The sequence below is a fragment of the Bison bison genome, unplaced genomic scaffold (genome assembly GCF_000754665.1).
Source record: "Bison bison bison isolate TAMUID 2011002044 unplaced genomic scaffold, Bison_UMD1.0 scf7180017864312, whole genome shotgun sequence".
Classification (NCBI taxonomy): domain Eukaryota; kingdom Metazoa; phylum Chordata; class Mammalia; order Artiodactyla; family Bovidae; genus Bison; species Bison bison.
In genome coordinates this window covers 1,729,715-1,740,876 of record NW_011494884.1, presented here as the reverse complement: position 1 = coordinate 1,740,876, position 11,162 = coordinate 1,729,715, and the positions used below count along the sequence as shown (strand labels likewise).

Genomic DNA, 11,162 nt, shown 5'->3' with positions numbered 1-11,162 from the left:
GTTGGGCGGCTGCGTCTTCACGGGGACTGGGAGCTGGGTCTGGGGCTCCGCCATCTGCGGCTGTGGGGGGAACTGCAGCGCGGGGGGCAGTGGTGCGGCGGGGAGGCCGGCCTGGGGCAGCCTGCTGGGCAGCTGCGGCGGAGGCGTGTGCAGGCTGGCGGCGTTCTGCACCGGGGGCCCAGTAGAGGGGTCGTACTGCTGCTGGCTCTGCTTCTGGCCGGCGAGCTGGGTGGCCTGCGGGGCAGGAGGCATTCCCCCTGCAAGAAAGGGAAGACCCAGCAGCCCTGACTCTGGGGCTCGATTCCACCTCCCAGCATTGTCACAGACCCTGCGCTGACAGCACCACACACTCAGAGGGGAAATTTAACTGGCGGGAAACCTGTGTGTATTAGGTCTAACGTGATAAATGAGCACACAAACAAGAAAGAAAGGCGCTCGGCCTTTGCGAGTTAGCGCCAAGCAGAGCAGGCACAGACTAACCGCAGGGTCCCTACCACAGCAGCAAGTCAGAAAATACACAGGAGGGAAAACCAGAGAGAAGCTGAGGACAGTGGGGCGTGCGGCTCCGCTAAGGTGACAAGAGCTAGTCTCCAGTGGTTTCTTCATGCTGTGTTAAGTGGGACTCAGAGGAACATCCCAGCGGCAGAAACCACCGGGATATGCTACCTGGACTGCACACGTCCAGCCTGGTGCTGCTTCCCTAAGCCCTCTCTGCACTCCCTTTTTCTGAACTAGAGAGCTGGTTCTGGTGCTGGGTCTTACCTTGAACTGTCGGCATTAACTGCTGGAGAGGAACTCCTGTATTCACCCCTGGGTGCTGGAAAACTACCCCTTGGTGACCCACTTCAAGTCGAGGTCTCTTAGACTGCTCTAGAATAATTTTCAGAAAAGGTGCAGTTTGATGTAAAAAAATAACCACAAAAGTAGTAGAAAAAACATGTCTAAGTGTTTTTATCATCTTTGAACAGAGAGGCCTTTCTATGCATGAACCAAAATGCAGAAGCCATAAAAGGTTGATAAATACACTTTCTTTCTGTTAAAAACTTGTAAATATAAAGAATAGCATCATAAAAAGGCAAAGGATAAGCGTCAACCTAAGAGACAATATCTGCAACATACACGATGGGCAACATTCAGAAAGCTCTTACAAATTAATATGAAAAGGCTCAACAACCAGACAGATGAAATGGGCAAAGAACACAAACAGCTAGCAGAGGGACACATTCACAAATGGTTAAAAATGTGAAGAGATACTACAACCTTACCGAAATGAAAGAAATCCACTTCAAAACAAACATTTCATTTTTCACCCGCAAGATTGACAAAGATTAAAAGATTGGTCATACTTAATAACATGGCCAAAATTTGAGAGAACCAGAAACTGCTAATGGGGCAAAAACTGGCCCTATCCTTTTGGAGGGCAACCTAGCACCACTAACCCTTCACTATGCACACACTCTGATCAGCGGTCTCATTCTTGGAGAGCTGCTTTTACAAACATGCACAGACATGTAGGAAAAAATGTGAAACTAAAGGTTTAATCCTATTTTTATTATAACAGAAAAAAGGTAACACTAACAAATGAATGCTAACATTATTCTTTAATGAATAAAGGAAACATCCATGCACCGGGTGCAATGCTTTGCAGCCATCAAAAAGAATGAGGTCCATGACTGGGAAACGTAACCTAGTCATTTAATATTAAAGGCGTAACAGTGCATATAGGATTGCATTTTAATTTTTTCAGAATGACACACCTGAAGCAATGCTTATCTGGGAAAATGAACACATGCAGCCAGCTGTGTGGCTAGGGAATGGAGAAGGAATACCAAACCAGAGGTGAGCTCAAACTATACCCTGCTGAATTGTTTGAATCTTTTACACAAAATGTGTATTAAGTTTCTAAGTTGGAGAAAAAATCCAGTTTGAAAAAATAAATGACAATTTGAAAAGGCAGATGGCTTTACACTTGAGGACATGAGCCTATAAATGCACATAGAAAATGAAACTGGAATATACCTATTCAACTAATAAACTTCTAACTTCAGTACACATAAACATGCACAAGAATATTTTGTTGATTACTACCCAAAGAAAAATTAACTTTCGAAGTAGAAACAAACCAGAACTAAATTCTTTTAAGGGCCACGCTTCAGAAACAGGTGGCCACTACACTGGAACTCCCAAACTAAGAAGCCAACTGGCTCTGTAGGCCCCTGAGCCTGTGCTCCATGACATACCTGCCGGGGGTCCCGCCTGCTGTCTCTTAAAGGGATCCGTTTCGATCGCACTTCCAGCTGCTGCCACCAGGGTCCCTGCAAGGGCTTGCTGCTGGGGATAAAACAAAAACAAAAACAAAAACAAAAAACAAAAAAAACTGAGATTTTCATAAATTAAGTGCATCACAAGAATGAATGTAAACTAAAACTGTCATAATCACCCCAAACACTGAGTCCATTCATTTTTGAGAAATGTTATCTACCCAACATATTGTAAAAAATAATTTAAGTTCTAACTTACCTCTGGAGAATAAAAAAGGACTTGCATTCTGGTTTTAAATGGAATTTCAGATCAATGTGACTCTAGAGTCTTTCAGAAACGAACTGGCTTTGTACACAGAGTGACAGCAGACTCTAATGCAGGAAATCTTACTTTTGTTTAGGACTACAGCTTAGCCTCCCTAATTATTACACTACCTGTCGTCACATAGCCCGCCAAAATCACAAAGCTGAATGATAAGAAGAAAGGTTGAAACTGTCTTCCTACTGGAAAATGGCACTAAAACTCCAATTAATAACAATCTAACTTCAAAATGGTACTGCAATTAGCACCCTACTTGATATATAGCTGTGTGAAATATATACAGGTTATTTAAAATGTTCTAATGAAAAGCTACCATCAAAGACAGAAACTGGGCACCCTACACCTTTGACATCTCTGTACCATCTTGCAGAGATATTGAATGCTAAAAACGAGGTTAACAGTTGCTAATTATTTTTAAATAATTAAACTATATCTACTCTACTTATCAAGGCATTTTAAATGCAAGTCATAGATGTCTGAACAAAGTACCTGCCTGTGAGAGCGGCTGTTGATCCCTGACATCTAGGAGTGGGTACTACACCACCAGGACCAGCCATGCGGCAGGTGTTGCCTCACATGGTACAGGGACTCAGTAATGAAAAGGCAAAGCAAGCACTCCACCCCACCCCTGTTTACATGTAACAAAGATGGGGGGAGGAAGGGAGGGAGAAGGAGAGAAAAGAATGATATAAAAAGACAGACAATATGTGAACAGTGGTTATCTTTGGGGATAAGATTATAATCAATTTATAATTTGGGTGTGTGCACTTTTTCTAAATTTTCCAAATGTTTTACAATGAAAATGTATTACTTCTGTAAGCAAAAAGAGGGTGTTTTGTTTTGTTTTCAATAAACGAAACTGGTACAGGGTTCTGTGTTCAGTAATGGCCAAGAACTTCCCATTGGGCCAAACACATTAACTCTAAAAGAAATACAAAAAATGTGAAAAGGTGTGCAGATACAGGATGGAACTCGATACTTGCACGGAGGAACTGGAACTATCAATAGCAGAGGTTTCTGGGCTTATGGCATTTGGCACAAGGCAGGCCTCAGACCCAGAGACAGAGGGCCTCACTGGCTTGAAGACCACTAGGCTGGAGAACAGGAGACCACAGCAGAAGTGAGTGAGGGGGAATCACCACAAGGGGCAGCTGGAGCCTGATCTCTGGCTGCCTCCTAAACCACACTCGTGCCAAGGCTCCAAGCACAGGCCAGCATAACTACACTGAGATCTCAGGAGACAGGGTTCACTGTCTCAGTTCAATCACGTTAACTAAATGTGAAAGCAAAACCATCAATACTCTTCAGAAGAATATTATATTAACAGAACTCAGAGTCTCTGCAACCTATTATTCACAACACCCATGATCCAATTCAAAATTACTTCAAAACACAAAGAGACAAAACATGAGTCATACTCAGAAAACAAATCGATGGACACCAACCCCTAGACAATTCACATGCTGGAATTAGCAGCAGGGATTTCATAGCAGCTTTTAATAAGTATGTCCAAGGACATAAAAGTATGTTTTTACGAAGGATGAGAGGCTATCTTCACAGAAAAAAAAAAATTATTAAAAAATAGAACCAATCTGAAAAAGAATATATATATCACTTTACACCAGAAACACTGTAAATAAATTAATTTCAGCAAAAAAATAAAAAGAGAACCAAACAGAGATTTTAGAACTGAAAAAGTGTTTGAAATTTAAAAAATTCATTCGATAGGCTGAACAGTAGAGTGGGGTGCAGAGGTTAGTGAACTGTAAACAGATTCTTGAGAGAAGAACTAGAAAAGGACTGGACTTCAGGACTCACCACAGGGTGTGGACACCAGAGCAGCACAATGCTGCTGAAGGATGGATGACAGGTAAAAACTGAGCAGAGAGCCCAGAGGGGGACTCAGACGCACACAACCCTGTCAGTTCCTGAAGACTCCAAAGCAACATAAACCAAATGAGAAGTCTTTACAACCAAATGAGCTACAAGATTGGACATTCATATGAAGAAGCTGACAAATTACACTTCATTAAACATAAAAGACTACGTCATCAAAGACACTTGTCTTGGCCTAATTCCTGATAGCCACTGTTTCTTGGTTTTCAGAATGATTTTTAATTTCCTCTTATACGTCTTCATGACTATTTTAATGGGAAAGACCCTGCTGTCTTTAAAATACCAATTTGATTTTAAATAACAATCATATATTAGAACTCTTTTAAAAAATTAAAAAAAAATACTTATGGGGGAGAATAAAAAAGAACAGTTGAAGGAACTGGGGATGTAGCTGTCAGAAAAGAAAAGCAGACTTATGTTACTCTGGAGGAAGAAATTAAGACCAACTGCTGTATTAACAACCAGCTGGTTACCAATGGGTAAATTTCTATCCAATTTAAACAACACATGTAAGCTGAGTGGCACCATGGGGACTATAGGGCTGGGTGAAAGAAAAGGACATGGTCAGTGAGATGATGACCTTCCTAAGTGCCTGAAAAAGAAAAGAACTACTTGTAAGTAGACAGGACTTTGTCTCTCAATTCAAGATTCTAAAAAGAAGTCTCCCCAAGGTTATTCTTCAGTAAGGATAAAGGAGAGGAAAGCACAAACAAATCACTCATGCCTTCTTTCTGCAAGTATGTCTATTAAATCAAGTTAAGCTACCACTTTATAACTATAAACTTTTAACTATACACATAAAAACATGAACACACATATAAGAATAAAAAAATCAATCGTTGGGGGATAATTAGAAATTTAGGATTAAAATATACACACTACTCTATATAAAACAGATAACCAACCAGGACCTACTGTACAGCACAGGGAACTATATTTTTAACGTCTTGTAATAATTTATAATGGAAGAAAATGTAAAAAAAAAACACGAATATCTATATACATCTATATATACATGTGTATATAACTGAAATCAGTTTATCAACTATTTTTCAATAAAATTTTTCTAAATGGAAAAAAAATCAATAGTTGAGATAAGGTTACAGAACTCTAATTATTATTCATTTCCTTTAACATTATAATCACTGACAAATAATCTCCAATTAGAATTTCTTTAAGATCTAAATAACTGTAATAAAAACCATCTGGGGGAATTCCCTGGCAGTACAGTGGTTATGACTCATCGCTTTCACTGTCATGGGGCCAGGTTTTCACTGGTCAGGGAACTAAGATCTTGCAAGCTGCATGGTGAAACCAAAAAGAAAAAATACTACCTCAAAATCTTTGAGAAGCAAACAGAAATTAATGAATGTTCACTGAACACTGTTTTTCTCTATTTGAAATTTTTCATAATAAAACGCTAAGTAGAAAGACTTATAAGTTTACAAAGTAATAACACCCATGTACTGATCCTGAGGCTTCATGCCCTGGAGACCTGGTGCACTATGAAAGGATCCCCTGGCCCACCAGGTACTGGCCACCTGATCCACGGGTGACCGTTTCCTCCTGGTGCCAAAACCCACAGGCCACGTTCCACTCCATGCTGCGTTTGGTTTTGCTTCCTTGTTGTTTAGTCGCCTACTCGTGTCTGACTCTTGGCGGCCCCATGGACGGCAGCAGGCCAGGCTTTCTGGTCCTTCACTACCTCCCAGAGTTTGCTCAAACTCATGTCCACTGAATCAGTGAAACTCTCTAACCATCTCATCACCTGCCGTCCCCTTCTCTTTCTGCCTTCGATCTTTCCCAGCATCAGGGTCTCTTCCAATGAGTCAGCTCTTGCATCAAGTGGCCAAAGTATTGGTGCTTCAGCTTCAGCATTAGGCTTTACAATGAATATTCAGAGTTGATATCCTTTAGGATTGACTGCTTTGATCTCCTTGCAATCCAAAGGACTCTCAAGAATTTTCTCCAGCATCACAATTCAAAAGCAGCAATTGTTCAGTATTCAACCTTCTTTATGGTCCAACTTTCATATCCACACCTGACTACTGGAAAAACCACAGCTCTGACTATATAGACTTTTGTTGGCAAAGTGATGTGTCTATTTTTTAATACACTGTCTAGGTTTTTCATAGCTTTCCTTCCAAGAAGCAAGTGTCTTAATTTCATGGCTGCAGTCACCGTCCACAGTGATTCTGGAACCCAAGAAAATAAAATCTGTCACTGTTTCCACTTCTTCCCCTTCTATTTGCCATGAAGTAATGGGACCAGATGCCATGATCTTAAGTTTTTGAATGTAGAGCTTTAAGCCAGCTTTTGCACTCTCTCTTTCACCCTCATCAAGAGGCTCTTTAGTTGCTCTTCACTTTCTGCCATTAAAGTGGTATCATCTGCATATCTGAGGTTGTTGATATTTCTCCCAGCAATCTTGACTCCAACTTGTGATTCATTCAGACTGGCCAGCATTTCGCATGATGTACTTGATGTACTGTGTATTTAAGTTAAATAAGCAAGGTGACAATATACAGCCTTGACATACTCCTTTCCCAATTTTGAACCAGTCTGTTGTTTCACGTCCAGTTCTAATTGTTGCTTTTTGACCTGCATACAGGTCAAGAAGGTTCCCTGGTGGCTCAGATGGTAAAGAATCCACCTGCAATGCAGGACACCTGGGTTTGATCCCTGGGTTGGGAATCTACCCTGAAGAAGGGAATGGCTACCCACTCCAGTATTCTCACCTTGATAATTCCATGGACACAGGAGCCTGGCGGGCTACACAGTCCATGGGGTGACAAAGAGTGGGACGCGACTGAGTGACTAACACTTTGCTTCCTAGTGAACTTTAACTGAAGAATGCTGCCCTTGGGCTCTCCTGTAGCCCCTTCTGCTCCACATGGTGCTGCTGAGGCCCACCCACACCCACTCACTCATTTTTACCACTGATTACTCATACAGAACATATGAGTGTGCACGACCAACTGATCTGTTCTGCTGAGGTGGACATTTTGCTTCTTTCCAGTTTGGGGTTATCATAAACAATACTGCTGGGAACATTATTAGATATGTTTTCCAGCTCACAAACACAAGAGTATCCTTAGAGTATGCTGTTTGGGTCAAAGGGCCTGCCCACGTTCACCTTCTCCAGATCATGTGAAATGTTTTCACACTACACTCCCATCAAAAGTGAATAAGAAGGGACTTTTCTGGTAGTCCAGTGGTTAAGACTCCGTGCTCCCAATGCAGGGGGCCTGGGTTCAATCCCTGGTCAGGGAACTAGATCCCACACGGTGCAACTAAGACCAGCTGTAGCCAAATAAATAAATATTAAAAAAAAAAAAAAAAGGTGGATGAGAGGATGTCCCTGGTAGTCCAGTGGTTAAGAATCCACCTGCCAACCCAGGGGACACAAGTTTGATCCCTGACCCAGGAAGATTCCACGTGCCGTGTACCACAACAACCGAGGCCACACTCTAGAGCCCATCAATGGCAACTGCTGGAGCCCCCGCACCTAGAGACTTGCCCTGCAACAAGAAAGCCAAGGCAATGAGGAGCCCTCACAACACAACTAGAGAGTGGCCCCAACCCCCACTTGCCACAACTAGAGAAAGCCTGTGCAGCAAGAGAGACCCAGTGCAGCTAAAAATAAATAAATACAAATAAGTAAATAAACAAATAATTTTGTTTAAGTGGAAGAGACTTCCACAAACCTAAATCAACAGATTCTGTCCAATTTTAATCCGGCAATCTGGTTAGTATGATAGTAAATCGGAGGGTTTAATTTATGTCATTGTGGAGATCATGCACCTAGGTTTACGGGTACTCTCTGCCTTTCACTGTCCCACTGTCCTTACAAAAATATTTATCAATGTGGTTTATAAATGCATTGATATATTACATTCTTCTAAGCACTAATAGGAAAGACGTTTCACTGATAAATTTTCTGACAATTTCCAATTTAGAAAATGTATCACATTCATTACCACAAGCACTTAAATACTGGGTTCAAATGATTATTCCCCACTAAATGGAACCAGGTTCCTTACAGAAATGACTGATTCCTGGACTGAATCAAAGCATATGGAAGACAAACTTTCAATATTTTGTGCCAGAAGGTAAGGAAGTACTCAGAGAGTGACAGGGATGTGTCAAAAGTATATAGAGCCTGTCTGAAAGGGCTCTCATTGGTCAAATTACAGAGAAACTGAATATCAAAATAAACAGTAAGAGGGATTTCCCTGGTGGTCCAGTGGTTAAGAATCCGCCTTGCAATACCAGGGGCATGCATGCACGCTACGTTGCTTTAGTCATATCCAGCTCTGCGCAACCTTATAGACTGCGGCCCGCTTGGCTCAGTTGTGGCAAGCAGTGGTCGGGGCCACTCTCTAGTTGTGCTGAGAGGGCTCCTCATTGCATTGGCTTGTCTTATTGCACGGCGCAGGCTCTAGGTGCGGGGGCTCCAGTAGTTGCCACTGATGGGCTCTAGAGCATGGCCTCGCTTGCTGCGGTACAGGCAAGAATACTGGAGTGGATTGCCATGCCCTCCTTCAGGTGATCGTCCCGACCCAGGGATCTAATCTGAGTCTCTCATGTCTAATCTGCATTGGCAGGTGGGTTCTTTACCATTAGCACCACCAGGGTCGCAGGTTCAATCCCTGGTTGGGGAACTAAGATCCCACATGCCTCAGAGTAATTAAGCCTGTGTGCTCCAATTAGAGTGCATGCACAGCAACAAAAGATCCTATATGATGCAGCAAAGATCCCTCATGCTGCAACTAACACCCAGTGCAGTCAAAATACACCTTAAAGATAAATCAACAGTAGTAGTAGAATAAACAGGAATAAAATGGGCTGGGAGCTGGGTAGCAGATGGCTGGCAGGGACATGAGAAGACTTGATGGAAGTGAACATCTCAATATATGCGTGGGTTACACCGTCACTTGTCAAACTCAACAAACTGTAACACTTGAGATCTGTGTAGTCCTTGCTTACAAATTATACCTTAATGTGATATAATTCATCATTTCTACACCAAAAAAGAAACATCACATGATTAGGTAACTAGATGCAGAAACAGTATTTGACAAAATTCAACATCCATTCATGACAAATACTAGGAAAAAAGGAATTTCGTTAACTTGATAATGGATAGTTACAAAATCTATGGCTAACATCATACTTAGTGGTGAAAGACTAAATGCTTTCCTCCTAAGATCAACATGGTAAGAATGTCTGTTCTTACCAATCCTATTCAGCCTCACAGTGGAAGTTCATGCTAGTGCAACATGGCAAGAAAAAGAAAAAAAAAAAAGCATATAAATAGGAAAACATAAATCTTGCTTTCTTTGCAAACATGATTTCTCTAGGTAGAAAATTCCATGGGATCTACAAAAAAGCTCCTAAAACTAATAAATGAGTTTTTTGCAAGGTTGTATAACTCACTGTATTCCCATATACTTGTAATAAACAACTAGAAAATAATTTTTCAAGTTAAGTACCATCTATAGAACCACAGAAAAACTAGACTTTATGGACAGAAATCTAACAAAATGTGCCTAGAATGTGCATGCTGAAAACTGTAAAATATTGATGAAAGAAATCAAAGAAGACAAAAATAAATGGAGAAATATATCATATTCCTGGTCTGGAAGACCGAATGTTGTGAAGATATTACTTCACCCCAAACAGATCAACCGAGTCAATGCAATAGATATGGACAAGCTGATTCTAAAATGTATATAAAGAGTGAAAGGAACCAGAATGACCAAAACAATTTTGAAAAAGAACAAAGCTGAAGAGAACAATATTGATTTCAGGGCTTACTATAAAGCTGCAGTAGTAAAGACAGTATGGCATTACCAACAAGATATATAGATCAATGCAAGAGAAGAGAGCCTAGAAACAGACCCAACAGATGGGATTTTTAGCAAAGATGCAAAGTCAACTCAGCAGATACAAGATAGCATTTTTGGTTTTTTTGTTTGTTTTTTTTACAAGATAGCATTTTTAAGAAATGGTGCTTAACTATCAATATGTGAAGGAAAAAACCTCTAGCTATGCTTGCATGTTACACAAAATTTTACTCAAGGACTTCCCTGGTGGTCCGGGGGCTAAGAGTCTGCCTCCCAATGCAGGGGACATGGGTTAATCCCTCGTCTGGGAAGATCCCACATGCTGCAGGGCAACTAGGCCCACGTGCCAAAACTACTGGGCCCACGGACACTGGATCCTGTGCCCTGCAACAAGAAAAGCCAGCATGGACAGAGGCTTCCGCACAGCAACTAGAGTAGCTGCAACTAGAGAAAGTCTGTGCGCAGCAACAAAGACTCAGTACAACAACAACAACAACAACAACTTTACTCAAAATGGATCACAGACCTAAATGTAAAACATAAAACTATACAACTTCTAGGGGGGAAAATACATCATGTATTTTTATAAAAATAAAAATACATCAAGTACATCATGAGAAATGCTGGACTGGAAGAAACACAAGCTGGAATCAAGATTGCCAGGAGAAATATCAATAACCTCAGACATGCAGATGATACCACCCTTATGGCAGAAAGTGAAGAGGAACTAAAAAGCCTCTTGATGAAAGTGAAAGTGGAGACTGAAAAAGTTGGCTTAAAGCTCAACATTCACAAAACGAAGATCATGGCATCTGGTCCCATCACTTCTTGGGA

General features: G+C 41.2%; 1 protein-coding gene across 1 annotated transcript in view; it reads right to left on the bottom strand.

Annotated features, from left to right (window-relative positions):
- Positions 1-11,162, bottom strand: part of EP400 (E1A binding protein p400) — a 108,364-nt gene that overhangs the window by 71,578 nt on the left and 25,624 nt on the right. The window contains exons 5-7 of the mRNA XM_010852522.1: positions 2,241-2,331; positions 763-870; positions 1-257 (exon numbers count right to left, since the gene is read on the bottom strand). Coding sequence (XP_010850824.1) covers positions 1-257; positions 763-870; positions 2,241-2,331 — 456 coding nt within the window. The remainder of the gene's footprint in view (positions 258-762; positions 871-2,240; positions 2,332-11,162) is intronic.